The sequence below is a fragment of the Piliocolobus tephrosceles genome, chromosome 16 (genome assembly GCF_002776525.5).
Source record: "Piliocolobus tephrosceles isolate RC106 chromosome 16, ASM277652v3, whole genome shotgun sequence".
Lineage (NCBI taxonomy): Eukaryota > Metazoa > Chordata > Mammalia > Primates > Cercopithecidae > Piliocolobus > Piliocolobus tephrosceles.
The window spans coordinates 19,213,873-19,233,024 of record NC_045449.1 but is presented as its reverse complement, the minus strand read 5'-3'; the positions used below and the strand labels follow the sequence as shown (position 1 = coordinate 19,233,024).

The 19,152-nt window shown below is 38.5% G+C and overlaps 1 protein-coding gene across 1 annotated transcript; it reads right to left on the bottom strand.

The window, feature by feature from the left end:
* Window positions 1–6: 6 nt before the first annotated feature.
* On the bottom strand, window positions 7–17,102 carry LOC111534606 (coiled-coil domain-containing protein 144A-like). Its single transcript, XM_031934383.1, has 4 exons — window positions 16,893–17,102; window positions 12,473–12,656; window positions 11,789–11,917; window positions 7–257 (listed from the first exon to the last, which is right to left on the bottom strand). The coding sequence occupies exons 1-4, from the start codon at window positions 16,991–16,993 to the stop codon at window positions 144–146; spliced, it is 528 nt and encodes a 175-aa protein (XP_031790243.1). The 5' UTR covers window positions 16,994–17,102; the 3' UTR covers window positions 7–143.
* Between the last annotated feature and the right edge of the window lie 2,050 nt (window positions 17,103–19,152).

The window sequence follows — 19,152 nt, the reverse complement described above, 5'->3', positions numbered from 1 at the left end:
TTGACAGCCTCGGCACGTGCACTCATGGCCTTGGCATTGTTGGCCTGCATCTTCTTTAGGCCCTTCTTGTTGTGCTTCTTGGCAAAGCGCATGTTCCTCAGGAACTTGGGGTCCACCCCCTTAAGAGATTCGTATCTTTGTGATCAGGGTTTCTTGATACCATTTCTGTGCCATTTTCGGGACTGGTTGTGTGTGGTGTGGTTCTTGGACTTGGCCATGTCTGCACCTTTAGCCACGGCTTGTCTTGTTTTCTTTATCTATAAAATGGCAATGATACTAAAGGTACTTACCTCAGAGGGTTATGGGAGGATTAAATGAGTTAAATCCAGTTAGAACAATCAAAACACAGCCCAGCACATGGTAAGCATTCAGTAGATCTTAGCTATTTTCATTACCATAATTTGTTTTACTGATTCTTTATTGATATTGATATTGATATTAATATTAGGAATAATGCTGCAATGAACATCCTGGTACATTTGTCTGTGCAGGGCCATTCTGAGGCTTTCCAGAACATTCTTTCTCTTAGAGGCTCTACTTTATAGCATATTAAACACAATTCCATATATCTACATCCCACAAAAACACAATGGTCATGGTATACAGTTTTCAAAAGTAGTTTTAAATCTTGCTTTTGAAGTTGGCTGAACAAAAGTGACAATATGGGGCATTCCTATCCCATTCGAAATCTTGTGGGAAAGCGTCCAGTATTCCACCATTAAGTATGATGTTTGCCATAGATATATAATAAAGACCTTTTATCAGATAAAAGAATTTCCCTTCTATGCCTAGTTTTCTAAGAATTTCTATCAAGAAAGATATTAATCTTTATTGAATACATTTTTCTGCCACCTACTAAGATAACCATATTCTTTTTTTTTTTTTTTTAAGATAGAGTCTTACTCTGTCGCCCAGGAGTGGAATGGCACAAACTCAGGTCACTGCAACCTCCGCCTCTCAGGTTTAAGCCATTCTTGTGCCTCAGCCTCCCAAGTAGGTGGGGGTTACAGGCATGCGCCACCACACCCAGCTAATTTTTGTATTTTTAGTAGAGACTGGGGTTTTGCCATGGTGACCAGAGTGGTCTTGAACTCCTGGCCTCCAGTGATCCACCTACCTTGGCCTCCCAAAGTGCTGGGATTACAGGCATAAGCCACTGCACCCGGTCAACAATATTCTTTTTATACCTTTGTTAATGTGGTGAATTACTCTGCTTGGCTTCAATAGTTAAAACCACCTTCCATTCCTGGAATAAACCAAACATGACATGATCTTTGTCCTGTTATCTCTGAATAAGGTTTTCCAAGATTTTGTTCAGGATTTTTGCAAAGAGGTTCGTGAGAAAGACTGATCTTTTAATTTTCTTGTCTATTAATGTTCTTGCAAGTATTAGGGATGAAAGCTATGCTGACCTCTTTCCTAGTCTCTGAATTTACGTAAGATTGACATTATTTCTTCCTTAAATGTTTGGCAGGTTTCATGGTGAAGCCACAAGGGCCTGGCATTTCCTTTAAGGAAAAGATATAAATTATAGATGATTGAGATTTTCTACTACTCTCTCCTATGTAAGTTTAGCAAGTTACATTTTTCTAAGATTTTGACTATTTCATCAATATTTTCTAATTTATAGCACTAAGTGTAACATATAATATTCTCTTACTATTGCTTTAATAATTATGAAATATTTAGTGATGTATCCATTTACAAATTCCTGATACAGGTAATTCTGCATTAGCTTTTCTTGTCAGGTGTTTTGAATTTTAACAGCCTTTTAAAAGAACAAACTCCATGCAGAACTCCTTTAAATAGTCTTTTCACTGCAAGTATCCTAGGAAAAAACATACGGTTTTGTTGGACTGAAAGCATCTTTCTTTTGTGTTCACCTTTGAAGGGTATTTTCACCAGGTACAGCGTTTTGAAGCATATTTTCACCACGTAAAGGAAAGCAGGTTTCTTTCAGCATTTTGCAGATGTCACTGCATTGTCTTCAGGGCTTCCATCATTTTTGTTGAGAAGAAAGATGTCAGTTTTGCTCTTGCTCCTTTGACATTAAGCTGTCTTTTTTCTTTTGGGTGCTTTTAGGATTCTTTCTCTTTCATTTCCAGCAGTTTTAACCTCATGTGTATAAGTGGTTTTCTTTGTACTCATCTCACTTGGGGTTCATATTGTTTCTTGAAACTGGGCTTGACATCTTTTATCAGTTTTGGAAATTCTTGATCATTAGCCCTTCCAATATTGCCTCTGACTTTTTTCTCCCCTTTTGGGGACTCCAATTACACATGAGATCTTTTTATTCCATCCCGTATGTTTCTTATGTCCTTTTCTCTATTTCCTATCCTTTTTCTCTGCGCTTCAGTTCAGATATTTATACTGACTTGTCTTCTGTTCTTTAAGTCTCTCTTGAACTGTTTAAGCTACAGCTAAACTTTATTGAGTCTTTAATTTGGGTATTTTATTTTTAAGTTATAAAATCTCGAATGGATTCTTTTTTATAGATTGTGGTTTTCTGCTGAAATTCTCTACCTTGTCACTTATTTTGTTGACAGCATTAATCTCAGGTGTTTCAGGGTCTATGTCTAATAATATCAATATCTGAATCTTCTGTGTCTGTTTCTATTGTCTATTTTTTCTCTTGGTTTTTCATCATTTGGTATTATCTATTTGTATGCTCAGTTTTTTGTTTTATTTTATTTTATTTTGAGATGGAGTCTTATTCTGCTGCCCAGGCTGGAATGCAGTGGCGGATCTCAGCTCACCACAGCCTCCGCCTCCTGGGTTCAAGTGATTCTCCTGCCTCAGCCTCCCGAGTAGCTGGGACAACAGGCGCACACCACCATGCCTGGTTGATTTTTGTATTTTTAGTAGAGACGGGGTTTCACTATGTTGGTCAGACTGATCTCGAACTCCTGACCTCATGATCTGCCTGCTTCGGCCTCCCAAAATGCTAGGATTACAGGTGTGAGCCCCTGCACCCAGACATGCCTGGCATTTTTTAAAGTTACTATATGACATTGTACTTTTTAAAATGTGGCTATAATTTAGGGATCTAGATGATGTAATTGTCCTCCAGAGAGTATTTACTTCTGCTTCCAGAAGGCAGTTAAGATAGGGGAAGAACATCTAAATCCAAACCCATGTTTCTATGAGTTTTAAGACTAAACAGATAAAGGACTTCCTTAAGATATTTAGGGAGAATATTTTAATCATCTAATAGCTAGAAAGACATTTTAAGGCAGGAAACAAAACAAAATCTTAAAACAAGACACAAAAATGTAAAATCTCTCTTCAGTAAAAGATAACTATTAATATGACATCAAAAGATAACAAAGGTAATACAATTACATATGTAAAAATGTTAAAAAGCACAATATATCAAGACTTCTTACAAAATGGAAAAAGACTAACACTTCAAAAAAAAAGCAGGCAAAGTATGTAAGTTTCCATACAGACATACAAAAGATAAATGGCCTGTAATCATATGAAGAAGTGCTCAACCTTACTGATAAAGTAAAACAAGATACTATTGTTCATTTACTTAATCTTCAAAATTTATAGACAGTGTCAAAATTCTTGGAAAATAGTACAGTGAGTGGGAGGGCAAACTGAAGAGCAATGTGTCTATCAAGTTTTTCAACATGCTGGAAGAGGTCAAATACATTTCCTTTTCTAGGACCCCATTTTCCTTTACTAGGAATCAATTTGTATATCTCAAGACGGGCTCACTCAACTCCATCCTCATCTCTTTGTAGGGTGACCTATTGAACTACAGGGGACTGGGAAGCTAAAGGGTGTACTTGGCAAACTCCTTTAAAGCTTGGCTCATCAAGTGGCCGAGCTTCTGTCAAACAGGCCCCCTCTCAGAGGATCTGGAAGGTGCAAGGGAGTGGAAGGCTTCCCTTCTGCAGCTTCTCCTGGAAAACATGGCTGGAAGGCACTCGCTCTTCTGTGGCAGGGAGCAGAGGTTCTGGCGAGTGTTCCATCGTTTTCTGGTCAGTATGGGGCAGGCACAGAGTCTGCTTTGCTGGCATGGACTGCACCTGTGGCAGTGCAGTCACAAGGCTGATCCTAGATCTTGGTAGCAGTGGCAGTCCCTGGGTAAGCACCTAGAGAAAGACTTCCTGATTCTGGCAGAAACAGAAGCTCCTTTCATGGGCTAACTTTCAGATGCTCTGGGAACCTTTCCTGGAATCTCAGTGCAGCCCAGACCTTTCTCCAGCCCTCAGTACCAAAAGCCCTGTATTAAATTCCTTTCTGCTTAACCACTGTGATCTCTGATATTTACAAATGAATCCTGATATATCCTTATTTAAAAAGTAGCCCCATAAGTGGCCAAAAATTTGAATCAGTATCTTCACTGTATTGTTTTTTGTATTAAGTTAAATCCAAAAACACCTAACTTCTAGGCCGGGTGTGGTGGCTCAAGCCTGTAATCCCAGCACTTTGGGAGGCTGAGACGGGCGGATCACGAGGTCGGGAGATCGAGACCATCCTGGCTAACACAGTGAAACCCCGTCTCTACTAAAAAAGTACCAAAAAAACTAGCCGGGCGTGGTAGCGGGCGCCTGTAGTCCCAGCTACTCGGGAGGCTGAGGCAGGAGAATGGCGTAAACCCGGGAGGCGGAGCTTGCAGTGAGCTGAGATGCGGCCACTGCACTCCAGCCTGGGCGACAGAGCGAGACTCCGTCTCAAAAAAAAAAAAAAAAAACACCTAACTTCTATCAGTAGAAGAGTGGCTAAATAAATCACCACATATTATGTAATCTTTTATAAAAAAGAATTGTTTCTCCAAATGTTAAAATTTGAAGACATATTCTTTCATTCATTCAACAAATATTTACTGAACTTCTACTATAATGTGGTCATGTGCCAGCCAGTGTTATAGACAAAACAGCAAGCAAAATGAACAAAAATATCTGACCTCATGAAGTTTACATTCCGATGATAAAGTGAAATAAGCATTGAAATAATGCATAGTGTAATCCAATTTACAAAACACACAGCCCTCAAAATTCACGTGTGGCACCAGTGGTTGGAGGGGGCTCTCCCAAGTTCCAGGAACTGATTTGGTGAGGGGGTTATTGCTCACCTTCCCAATCCAACTTCTCCCCCTTCCCCAGAGCACTGCTGCAAACACGCTGAAATAGAAAAGAGGCTTGCCAGCCCATACTCTAGAGCACCGTTCTCCTGGATTGCAGACTGAATTACACCACCAAACAAAAATCATTATATACCTTCAACACACCCAATGCAGGAAAGTAGCCACAAGGAAGGAACCTGTGTAGAGTCCTGGCCATCTGAAACCACCCAGAACAAAAGCCAATCAACTATACACAATACACACCATAAACCTTCAAGGGAAAAAAAAGGAACATAGAAACAAAAATCCTCATCCAAATGACAGGAATTTCAAAAAGATAAAGAAACATCAGCACTTTCAGATGAGGAATAATCAGCACAAGAACTCTAGCAGTTCAACAAATCAGAGCATTTCATTACCTCCAAAAAATCACGCTAGCTCCCTAGCAATAAATTCTTACCAGATTAAAGTATAATGACATGCTTTATGACAGACATGCAATTCAGAGTCTCAATGGCAACAAAGCTCAATGAGATTAAAGAGAAAGTTGAAACCCAATCCAAGGAAGTGTAACCATCCAAGAGTTGAAACATGACAGAGCCATTTTTAAAAAGAATCAAATTGAACTTCTGGAGCTGCAAAATTCAACACAGGAGGGAGCTTCAAAACCAGATGAGGTGAAGCGGTGGGAAGGATTACAGAGCTCAAAGACCAGTCTTTTGAATCAACCCAGTCAGACAAAAATGAAGAAAAAACAATTTTAAAAATGAACAAAACATCTGAGGAATGTGGGATTTAGTAAAGACACCAATCTATGACTCATTGGCATTGCTGAGAGAGAAGGAGAGAGAGTATGCAACTTGGAAAACATATCTGAGGATACAGTCCATGAAAATTTCCCCAATCTCATTAGAGAGGTTGATGGAAAAATTCAAGAAATTCAGAGAACCTCTACAACCATCCCCAAGATACACAGCCCATCAGCCTTTCCAAGGCCAACATGAAAGGAAGTATCTTACAGGCAGCCAGAGCAGCTGCATCAGGTGAACAACTGACCTCTTTCTGGCAAAAACCTTATAAGCCAGATGAAAGTCGGGCCTATTTTCAGCAAGCATCCTTAAAGAAATTTCAGCCAAGAATTTCATATCACTCCAATCTAAGTCTCATCAGTGACAGAGAAATACAATCCTTTCCAGACAAACACTAAAGAAATTCATTACCACTAGACCAGACTTACAAGAGATTCTTAAGGGGGTTCTAAATATGGAAAAGAAAGAGCAATACCCACTACCATAAAAACACACTTAAGTACATAGACCACAGACCCTATTACACAGCTACACAATCAAGAGTACAAACCAACCAGCTAAAAACTGTTTGGACGAACGGAGGCAAGATTGCGCAGTTCCGGGTTCTTCACCGTCAGCTTTCCTGCGCCCAGGAAAGACACAGGTCAACTGCAGAGGCGTAATCCGACCTCTGACGGAGAAAAACCGGAACCCGCCTAGCCACGCCCACTGCCCGGCCCCCAACCCGCCTACATCCGGCCCACTGCCCTCCCACTCCCAGGCCCAGGACATAAAAGCCCTCCCAGCGGGCGCTCTGGGCACACTGCCTCAGCCCCAACTCCTGTGGGGACTGTAGGAACTCCCCCGGAGAGCTCCACCAGGTGACTCCCCCGGCCTCCCCTGCGGGAGACCGACGGACCTCACCCCTCCCCCACACCTTGTTTCCTGAAGCTGGGGGACCAAAAATAAATGTGCAGTTTTGCTCCTAGCCTTGCCTACTTGCTGGTCATTTAATACTCGCCCTGGTTTCCTAGAAAGCAAATTAGCTTCCTGGAAAGCAAATCAGCTTCCTAGAAAGCATATCAAAAACATCATGGCAGAATCAAAATCTCACATATAAACATTAACATTGAATTCAATGGTCCAAATACCTCACTTAAAAGGCACAGAGTGGCAAGTTGAATTAAAAAAAAAAAAAAAAAAACCAAAAAGAATCAACAGTCTGCTATCTTCAAAAGACACATCTCATATGTAATGGCACCCACAGGCTCTGAGTAAAGGGATGGACAAAGATCTGTCATGCAAATAAAATGCAAAAAACAAGGGGTTGTTATTCTTGGATAACACAGACTTACTTTAAACCAACAACAGCCAAAAAAGGACAAAGAAGCCAAAAAAGGACAACAACAGCCAAAAGGACACAATAATAAAGGACTCCATTCACCAAGAAGACATCCCTATCCTAAATACATACCCACCCAACACTGGAGCACCCACATTCAAAAACAACCAACTACTTCCAGTCACACAATAACAGTGGTGGGCTTCAACACCTCATTGATAGTGTTAAGGCAAATCATCGAGACAAAAAACTAACAAAGAAATTCTGGGCAAAAAAAAAAAAAAAAAGAAATTCTGGGCTTAAATTTAACAACTTGACTAATTGGACCTAACAGACATCTACAGAATACTCCACCAAACAACCACAGAATATATTTTTTTCTCATCTGCACAAAGAACTTACTCCAAGATCAACAACATGTTTGGCCTTAAAGCAAGTCATAATAAATGTTTAGAAAATAAAATCACACAACACCATACTCTTGGACCACAGTGCCATAAAAATAGAAATGAATACCAAGAAGATCTCTGAAAACCACACAATTACATGGAAATCAAACAACTGGCTCCTAAATGACTTTGGGAAAAGAAAGAATTTAAGGCAGAAATCAAATAATGATTTATAACAAGCAAAAAGAAACATCATACCAAAACTTCTGGGATACAGCAAAAGCAGCAGAAGAGGAGAGTTATAGTGCAAAACAAATACGTTGAAAAATTAGACAGATCTGTAATTAACAATCTGACACTGTGCCAAGAGGAACTAAAAAACAAGAACAAAATAACCCCAAAGCTGGCAGCAGAAAAGAAATAACTAAAATCAGAGCATAACTGAGAAAAATTGAGGCCCAAAAATTCATACAAAGGATCAATGAAACCAAAAGTTGACTTTTTAAAGGGATAAACAATACTGATAGGCCACTAGGTAGATAGACAAATAAATAAATAAATAAACAAACAGAGAACATCTAAATAAACACAATCAGAAACGACAAAGATGACATTACAACCAATCCCACAGAAATACAAAAGATCCTCAGAGACTACAATGAACACCACTGTATACACACAAACTAGAATATCTAGAAGAAATGGATAAATCCCTGGAAACACAACAAAGACTGAACCAGGAAGAAATTGAAATCATGAACAGACAAATCACAAGCTCTGAAATTGAATCAGTAATAAAAAACCTACTAGCCAAAAACAGATCCAGATCAGACTGACTCACAGCCAATTTCCACTAGACATACAAAGAAGAGCTGTTAACGTACCTAATTAAACTTTTTCAAATTATTGAGGAGATACTTCTCCCTAACTCACTGTATGATGCCAGCACCATCTTGATACTAAAAACCAGCAAAGATACAACGAATAAAGAAAACTACAGCCCAATATCCCCGATGAATGTAGACACCAAAGTCCTCAACAAAATATCAGCAAACAAAATCCAGCAACACATCAAAAACTTACTTCACCACAATCAAGTCGGCTTTATTTTTGTAATGCAAGTTGGTTCAAAGTACACAAATCAATAAATGTGTTTCACCACATAAACAGAATGAAAACAAAACAAAACAAAAAACCCATATGATCATCTCAAAAGATGCAAAAAGGCTTTCAATAACGTCCATCATCCCTTCATGAAGAAAACACCCGACAAATTAGGCATCAAAGAAATAGACCTCAAAATAGTAAAGGCCACTCTATAACAAACCCACAGCTAAAAACCATACAGAATGGGCAAAAGCTGAAGTGGGGGTTGAATGCAGTGGCTCATGCTTGTAACCCCAGCATGTTGGGAGGCGAAGACAGGAGAATCACTTGAGGCCAGGAGTCTGAGACCAGCCTGGGCAACACAGTGAGATCTTGTCTCTATAAAACAATAAAGAAACAGATTAAAGAAAAAAGAACAAAAAAAGTTGGAAGCATTCCCCTTGACAATTGGAACAAGACAAAGATGCTCAGTCTCACCACATGTATTCAACATAGTACTGGAACTCCTAGCTAGAGCAGTCAGGCAAAAGAAAGAAAGAAAAGGCATCCAAAGAGGAAAAGAAGCCAAACTATCTCTCTTTGCTGATGATATGATTCTATACCTAGGAAACTCTAAAGAGTCTGCCAATTTATCCTGGAACTGATAAATGACTTCAGTCAGGACATAAAAATCAATGTAAAAATATCAGTAGCATTTCTATATACCAATAAAGTTCAAGCTGAGAGATAAATCAAGAATGTAATCCCATTTACAATAGCCACACACAAAAAAGCAAAATACTTAGGAATGCATCTAACTACGGAGATGAAAGGCGGCTACAAGGAGAACTACAAAACACTCCTGAAAAAAATCATGACACCAAATAGATGACACCAAAAAAATGGAAAAACATTCCATGCTCATGGATTGGAAAAATCAATACCATTAAAATGATCATACTGCCCAAAGCAATCTACAGATTCAATACTATTCCTATCAAACTACTAATGTCATTTTTCACAGCATTAGAAAAAACTATTCTAAAATTTCATATGGAACCAGGACCCCTAGCTATCACCACATACAGAAATTAAGGAAAGCTGAATTACGTTCTTAAAAGACCACTAACTATAAAAATCCTCCAAGAAAACCTAAGAAATACACTATTTGAAATCAGTCTCTGAAAATAATTTATGAATAAGTCCTCAAAAGCAATTGCAACAAAAGTCAAAATGAAAAATTGGGACCTAGTTAAACAGAGGAGTTTCCACACAGGAAAAGGAACCATTCAAGAGACTAAATAGGCAACCTAAATAATGAAAGAAGGTATTTACAAGCTGTGCACTGAACAAAGTTCTAATATCCAGAACCTATAAGGAACTTAAATCAACAAACAAGAATTTAAAATATATATATATATAAGCGGGCAAAATACATTAACAGACACTTCTCAAAAAAAGGACATAAAAGTGGAGAGCAAATATATGAAAAAACGCTCATCATCACTTATCATCAGAGAATAGCAAATTAAAGCCACAATGACATACTATCTCACACCAGACATAATGGCTATTACTAAAAAGTCAAAAACTAAGCAACAACAACCCAGATTTGGGCAGAGCTGCTACAGCAAAAAGGGAATTCTAATACACTACTGGAGAAAATGGTAAATTCGTTCAGCCACTGTGGAAAGCAGTTTGGAGGTTTCTCTCACAGAACTAAAAGTAGAACTGCCATTCAACCCAGCAATCCCATTAGTGTGTTAAATATCCACTCCCCCACAAAAATTGGTTCTACCAAAAAGACACATGCACCCAATATTCACTGCAGCACTATTCACAATAGCAAAGATATGGAATCAAACCAGAAGCTTATCAATGGTGCATTGGATTAAGAAAATGTAGCACATATACAATACAGAATACTATGCAGCTATAAAAAGAACAAAATACTGTCCTTTGCAGCAACATGGATGCAGCTGGAGGCCATTATCCTAAGCAAACTGATGCGGAAACAGAAAACCAAATACTACATGTTCTCACTTATAAGTGGCAGCTAAACATTGGGTACACATGGACATAAAGATGGGAGCAATAGACACTGGGGACTATAAGAAGGGGGACTGGGTTGGGACAATGGTTGAAAAATGACATGCCGTGTACTAAGCTCATTACCTGGGTGATAGGTTCAATTGCACCCTAAACCTAAGCATTACACAATATACCTTTGTAACAAACCTTCACATATAACCCCTGAATCTAAAATAAAAGTTAAGAAAGAGAAAGAATAAATAAGATAAAATGCCCTTTATAACTTGCAACAAAAAAACACCAATAACATTCTCATAGAAATGGAAAAAACAATCCTAAAATTCATATGGAACCACAAAAAAGCTAGACTATTCAAGCCAAGTCTGAGGGAAAAGAACAGAGCTGGAGGCATCACTCCACCTGACTTCAAAATATATTACAAAATTACAGTAACCAAAAGAGCATGGTCTTGGTATAAAAATAGAAAATTAAACCAATGGAACAGAATAGAAAACCCAGAAATAAATCCACATATTTACAGACACCTGATTTTCAACAAAGTGTCAAAAACATACATAGGGGAAAGAACTCTCTCTTCAACAAATGGGGCTGGGAAAAGTGGGTATCTGTAAAAAGAAGAATGAAACCAGGTCCCTATCCTTCACCATATACAAAAATCAACTCAAAATGGATTAAAGACTTAAACATGAGATCCAAAATTATAAAACTACTACAAGAAAATATAGGGAAAATGCTTCAGGACATTGGTTAACGCAAATATTTTATAGCTAAGTTATCATAGGCATATGCAAACAAAGCACAAGCATAAAAACAAAAATAGGTAAGTGAGGCTATATTAAAATTAAGTTTCTTCACTGCAAAGGAGTTGAATTAAGAACATGACTTTATTAAACGAGCCAAAAATGCTAGAACCACTATCACTACCCCCAAATGTGTCTGTGTATGTGTGTGTGTGTGGTTCAAAAATCCATTGTACTTTCCAAGTTGCACAGAGTTGTTTTTTTAAAATATATTCACATACAAAAACATATTTGAGAATGGCTAAAGAAAATACCTCAGAATTAATTTTCTTTTGAGCCATTTCTAGTTCCTTTTCTTTCCTGGTCAGAATCTGATCTTGTAATATTCTGGCATTCTGTTCTTCAGAAAGTTGCTTCTGGGCATCATTTCGCTCCTGCATAACCTAGAGATAACACTGAGGTTTTGGTCTAATAGCACTGAAAAAGAAAGTCTAAAAGGTTAAGAGCAGAGTCTCTCATAAAACGGTTAAAAGGAAGTAGTCTGTTAAAACATAAGAACTTTTATCTCTCAAGAATCACTCAAATCTTAATCGCACACACGACAGCTAAATTTGTCAAAGAGAAAAAACGGTTCTTAAATACGAGAAGATACAGCATTGTGAAATAAAGTTTCTTTCAAAACACTTAACTAGTGTCCTTATAGTTTCAAAGCTATTTAGCCTGCATTTTAACAAAAAAAAATGTGTAAATGAAAATCTACGTTAGTGATTAAACTCAACTTATCCTCCATTCTAAAAACACAGACTGAGCATCTATTAGATGCCAAGGTTTACAGGAAATAATTTTATCTATAAATGTCATAGTTCATTTTTAAGAGGAGACAACAGTTTTGGTTTGTTTTAAATCTAAATGATATACATGAAGCCAAAAAAAATTATAAGTAATACAGATGAAACATAAAGTTAGAAAAATGAAGTTTTCACCAAAGATTAATTTACCAGATCCAAGTTCATTCTTACTGTCCTCAATTCTTTAACAACTCTTCTCAGATTCCATTCAACTTGTTGCTTTATTTCAACCACTTTCTTATATTCCTCTTCTTTTATTCTTAACTGTTCACGATATTTATTATACAATATATTGGCATTTCTTTTCTCCTCCTTTTCTTGTTTTAAGGCAAATCTGCAGTTAAACATGGATTATATTAAAATGTGTTTTGTTAAAAAAATTAAAAAGTTGATTTTGTGAACTGGCTCTTCCCATGTGGGTTTATTATCCTCATAAAAACTCCTATGCTCTTGTTTCCTTTCTAGTTCTCATGCTTTTAATTTCTCACTTCGATCTCTTCTAAGGGACGTATATATTTGAGAGGCAGTGAGGAAAGAAATATTCCATTAACCGTTAAGTTTCTGCTACTGGTAACCCTGGTAAGTATTATGGAAAAGCATATTTGAAAATTTTCAGTAGTTACAAGTTGAAAATTACTTCTTTTTCATCTTATGCAAGTTGAAAATTAATTAGAACAGATCAGAGTTAGCTAATTTAAAAGAAGTTACTATTTACAAACAAGTTTAGAAATTCACTAGAAATGCATTTTCATCTTCATGAGATAGTGTATGTGTAGCCATAAAAATGATTTATAGTTAAAGATAACACCTTCAGATGTCATTCACATAACATGTATCTGCAGAATACTATAATCCAAGACTAGGTTAAGCTGTCTAATAACTGTTACCCTCATCTTTTTTTATGTCTCTCTTTTTGGTAACACTTTCAACTTATCTTCTTGATTCTTATGTACTTTATCAACAATTTTAAAATCCCTTTTTGGAACAAGAAAGGATCTAATATTTAATTTATAAGTCAAGGATAATATGTGTTTCAACAATGAATTTGGAATTAATTTTATCTGCATATGAGAGATATGGAATAAAATAATCATCAATTACTGTCCATTTTACTTCTTACTTCATGCATATTTAGAATAAAACTGGGAAGTCCTAGCCAGAGCAATCAGGTAAAAGAAATAAATAAAGGGCATCCAAACTGGAAAAGAGAAAGCCAAACTACCTCTGTTTTAGCTTAGAAAAACCCTAAAGACTCCTAGATTTGATCAATGAAATCAGTAAAAGTCTAAGTTTACAAAATCAATGTATACAAATCAGTAGTACTAGTAAACATCAAGAATGACCAAGGTGAGAATCAAATCAAGAACCTAATAATCCCTTTTACAACAGCTGCAACAACAACAACAAAAACCTAGGAATACACTTAACCAAGGAGGTGAAAGATCTCTACAAAGAGAATTAGAAAGCACTGCTGAAGGAAATCATAGATGACACAAACAAATGGAAATATGCCCTATGTTCACAGATTAGAAGAATCAATATAGCAAAAATGACCATATTCACCAAAGCAATTTACAGATTCCATGCCATTCCTATCAACGTACCACTGTCATTCTTCACAGAATTAGAGAAAGTATCCCTAAAATTCACAGGCAATCAAAAAAGAGCCTGAGTAGCCAAAGCAATCCCAAGCAAAAAGAACAAAGTCAGAGGCATCTCATTACCAGATGTAAAACCATACGATAAAGCTGAAGTAACCAAAACAGCAATGGTACTTGTATAAAAGTACATATGTCAACCAATGGAACAGAATAGAGAACCTAGAAATAAAGCCAAATATGTATAACCAACTCACCTTTCACAAAGCATACAAAGACATAAACTGGGCAAAGAACACCCTATTCAATAAATGGTGTTGGGAAAATTGAATAGCCACATGTAGAAGAATGAAACTGGATTCCTATCTCGCACCATATATAAAAATTAACTCAAAATGGATTAGGCCTAACATGTGGTTCACATCTGTAATCCCAGTACTTTGGGAGGCCAAGGCAGGAGAATGACTTAAGCCCAGAAGTTTGAGACCAGCCTAGGCAACATAGTGAGACCTTATGTCTATCAAAAAAAATATATATATATATATCTGTCACCCAGGCTGGAATGCAGTGACATGGAGGCCAAGGTGGGAGAATCACCTGAGGTCGAAAGTTCGAGACCAGCTTGATCAATATGGAGAAACCTTGTCTTACTAAAAATACAAAATTAGCCAGGTGTGGTGGCACATGCCTTTAATCCCAGCTACTCAGAAGGCTGAGGCAGGAGAATGGCTTGAACCCAGGAGGGGGAGGTAGCCATGAACTGAGATTACGCCATTATATTCCAGCCTGGGCAACAAGAGTGAAACTCCGTCTCCAAAAAAAAAAGAAAAGGAAAGGAAAACCTTCTGCACAGCAAAAGAAATAGTCATCAGAGTAACAGACAACCTACAGAATAGGAGAAAATATTTGCAAACTATGCGTCTGACAAAGGACAAACAAATCAGCAAGAAAAATGAAAATAATCCCAACAAAAAGTACACAAATGACATGAACAGATATTTTTCAAAAGAAGATGCACAAGTGGCCAACAAACATATTTTAAAATGCTCAATATCACTAATATTCAGGGAAATACAAACTAAAACAACAAAGAGATGTCACCTTACTCCAGCCAGAAAGCTCATTATTAAAAAGTCAAAAAACATTAGATGTTGGTGCAGATGTGGTGAAAAGGGAATGCTTATACATTGCTGGTAGGAATGTAAATTAGTACAACCTCTATGAAAAACAGTAGAGAGATTTCTCAAAGAACTAAAATAGAGCTATCATTCAATCCAACAATCCCCTACTGGGTAGCTACCCAAAGGAAAAGAAATCATTATATCAAAAAGACAGCTGCAAACGTGTGTCTATTGCAGCACATTTCACAACTGCAAAGATATGGAATGAACCTAAGTGTCCATCAACCAAAGAATGGAATAAATAATATGTGGTATACATACACGATGGAGTACTACTCAGCCATAAGAAGAATGAAATAATGTCTTTTGCAGCAACTTGGAAGGGACTGGGGGCCATTATTCTAAGTGAACTGACTCAGGAATGGAAAGCCAAATAAAACCATGTTCTCACTCATAATAGGGAGTTAAGTTATGGGTACACAAACGCAGACGGAGTGGTATAATGGACATCGGAGAATCGGAAGTGGGGGAGTGAGTGTGGGAGGAGGGTGAGAGATGAGAAACTACCTACTGAGGTACAATGTGTATTATTTGGGTGATAGGCTCACTAAAATCCCAGACTTCACCACCATACAATTCATCCATTTAACCAAAAACCACTTGTATCCCTAAAGCTATGAAATTTTTTAAAAAGTTTTCAAAAATAATAAAACTGTTTAATTTTTTTTTTTTTTTGAGACAGAGTTTCACCCTGTCGCCCAGGCTGGAGTGCAGGGGTGCCAATGTCAGCTCACTGCAAGCTCCGCCTCCCGGGTTCACGCCATTCTCCTGCCTCAGCCTCCCGAGTAGCTAGGACCACAGGCGCCCAGGACCACGTCTGGCTAATTTTTTGTATTCTTTTTAGTAGAGACGGGGTTTCACCGTGTTAACCAGGATGGTCTCGATCTCCTGACCTTGTGATCCATCCACCTCGGCCTCCCAAAGTGCTGGGATTACAGGCGTGAGCCACCACGCCCGGCCAAAACTGTATAAATTTTTAAAAAATTACTTTGGGTTTAGAAAAGTGACCACTTCATGCTCTGTTGGTTGAACTATAAATTAACACAAACATTCCTGTGAAAAATTAAGAAATAATGATCCAAGTTCTTTTTAAAAAGTTCCTATATTTCAACCAAGTAATTCTATATTAGAGAATTTATTCAAAGTAAACAGTTTAGGAACGTAGAAAAAGATTTATATAAAAAATGTTCTGGGCTGGGCATGATGGCTTATGCCTGTCATACTAATGATATGGGAGGCCAAGGCAGAAGGAATGCTTGAGGTCGGGAGTTGGAGATCATCCTGAGCAACATAGTGATACCCTGTCTCTACAAAACACTTAAAAGTTAGCCAAGCATGGGAATGTGCACCTGGAGTCCTAACTACTTAGGACGCTGAGGCAGGAGGATGGAGTTCAAGGCTGCAGGGAAGTATGGTCACACCAGTGAAGTCCAGCCCCATGCACAGAGTGAGACCCTGTGCCTACAAATAATGATGATGATAAAAGATATTCCTTACATCATTAATTATAAGAACAAGATAATTTAAAAACCCAAATTACAATTTGTTAAACGAATAAGAAGATTTTATATGGTGGACTTCTATATGGCCATTAAGATGGCAAAGAATATACATTTATTTATTAGAAGAGTTCACAGTTAATAATTTGTTTTATTATTTCCAAGAATTTCATATTCTGCAAGACCAAAAATGTTTCTCCCTCATTCATCTGCAGAAGGTAAGTCAGCAATTACAAAAATTCTGATATATTGTCTTTAATATAAATATTTCTTTAGAACTAGAATGTCATACCTCAAATTGTACAGCTCTTTCTCCCATTCAATTTTTTGAAGCTCTAACTGTAATGCTGCCTTTTTTGCTTCAAATAGCTCATTTTGTAGTACACTGACCATATTTTCCAAGTGTTTAAGTTTTACTCTAAGTCGGTCACAGCGATTATTCTTAAGTTTCAGTAAGCATTCCCATAAACAAAATGTGTCTTGGATTATTGGTAGGCTAACAGAATCTGTCAGGGAGAAAACAAGGTAAAATAAAATATATGAGTACTTTTTTGGTATAAAAAACTGTGCATTTTTAACATTTTCTCCTTCATACATTGAACAAATATGCACTGAATGCCTACAATGTGGCAGACATTCTACTAAGCTCTGCAGATAAAACAGACAAGACCGCTACTCTCATTTAGCCTTAAGTGTAGTGAGGAGCAAAGACAACAAAAATGACAACTATAAATTCAGACAGATGGTATAAGAAAACACAGTTCTGGGGGGCGGAGCAAGATGGCCGAATAGGAACAGCTCCAGTCTCCAACTCCCAGCGCAAGCGACACAGAAGACTGGTGATTTCTGCATTTTCAACTGAGGTACTGGGTTCATCTCACTAGGGAGTGCCGGACAATCGGTGCTGGTCAGCTGCTGCAGCCCGACCAGCGACAGCTGAAGCAGGGCTAGGCATTGCCTCACCTGGGAAGCGCAAGGGGGAAAGGAGTCCCTTTTCCTAGCCAGGGGAACTGAGACACACAACACCTGGAAAATCGGGTAACTCCCACCCCAATACTGCACTTTAAGCAAACGGGCACATCAGGAGATTATATCCCACACCTGGCCAGGAGGGTCCCACGCCCATGGAGCCTCCCTCATTGCTAGCACAGCAGTCTGCGATCTAACCGCAAGGCAGCAGCGAGGCTGGGGAAGGGGCGCCCGCCATTGCTGAGGCTTAAGTAGGTAAACAAAGCCCCTGGGAAGCTCGAACTGGGTGGAGCTCACAGCAGCTCAAGGAAGCCTGCCTGTCTCTGTAGACTCCACCTCTGGGGACAGGGCACAGCTAAACAACAATAACAACAACAACAAAAAGCAGCAGAAACCTCTGCAGATGCAAACGACTCTGTCTGACAGCTTTGAAGAGAGCAGTGGATCTCCCATCACGGAGGTTGAGATCTGAGAATGGACAGACTGCCTGCTCAAGTGGGTCCCTGACCCCTGAGTAGCCTAACTGGGAGACATCCCCCACTAGGGGCAGACTGACACCCCACACCTCACACGGTGGAGTACACCCCTTAGAGGAAGCTTCCAAAGCAAAAATCAGACAGGTACACTCGCTGTTCAGCAATATTCTATCTTCTGCAGCCTCTGCTGCTGATACCCAGGCAAACAGCGTCTGGAGTGGACCTCAAGCAATCTCCAACAGACCTACAGCTGAGGGTCCTGACTGTTAGAAGGAAAACTATCAAACAGGAAGGACACCTACACCAAAACCCCATCAGTACGTCATCATCATCAAAGACCAGAGGCAGATAAAACCACAAAGATGGGGAAAAAGCAGGGCAGAAAAGCTGGAAATTCAAAAAATAAGAGCGCATCTCCCCCTGCAAAGGAGCGCAGCTCATCGCCAGCAATGGATCAAAGCTGGACGGAGAATGACTTTGACGAGATGAGAGAAGAAGGCTTCAGTCCATCAAACTTCTCAGAGCTAAAGGAGGAATTACGTACCCAGCGCAAAGAAACTAAAAATCTTGAAAAAAGAGTGGAAGAATTGATAGCTAGAATAATTAATGCAGAGAAGGTCATAAACGAAATGACAGAGATGAAAACCATGACACAAGAAATATGTGACAAATGCACAAGCTTCAGTAACCGACTTGATCAACTGGAAGAAAGAGTATCAGCGATTGAGGATCAAATGAATGAAATGAAGCAAGAAGAGAAACCAAAAGAAAAAAGAAGAAAAATATTGAACAAAGCCTGCAAGAAGTATGGGATTATGTAAAAAGACCAAATCTATGTCTGATTGGGGTGCCTGAAAGTGAGGGAGAAAATGGAACCAAGTTGGAAAACACTCTTCAGGATATCATCCAGGAGAACTTCCCCAACCTAGTAGGGTAGGCCAACATTCAAATTCAGGAAATACAGAGAACGCCACAAAGATACTCCTCGAGAAGAGCAACTCCAAGACACATAATTGCCAGATTCACCAAAGTTGAAATGAAGGAAAAAATCTTAAGGGCAGCCAGAGAGAAAGGTCGGGTTACCCACAAAGGGAAGCCCATCAGACT

What these genes read in the sequence shown, in the direction of transcription:
- LOC111534606 (XM_031934383.1), bottom strand. Translation starts at nt 16,993, where the DNA reads ATGGTCAGTGTACTACAAAATGAGCTATTTGAAGCAAAAAAGGCAGCA. An exon ending in TAAGAATGAACTTGGATCTG is followed by an intron (nt 11,918 to 12,472) that starts GTAAATTAATCT and finishes TGTTATCTCTAG; the next exon opens with GTTATGCAGGAGCGAAATGA. An exon ending in AAAAGAAAATTAATTCTGAG is followed by an intron (nt 258 to 11,788) that starts GTATTTTCTTTA and finishes GCCATTTTATAG; the next exon opens with ATAAAGAAAACAAGACAAGC.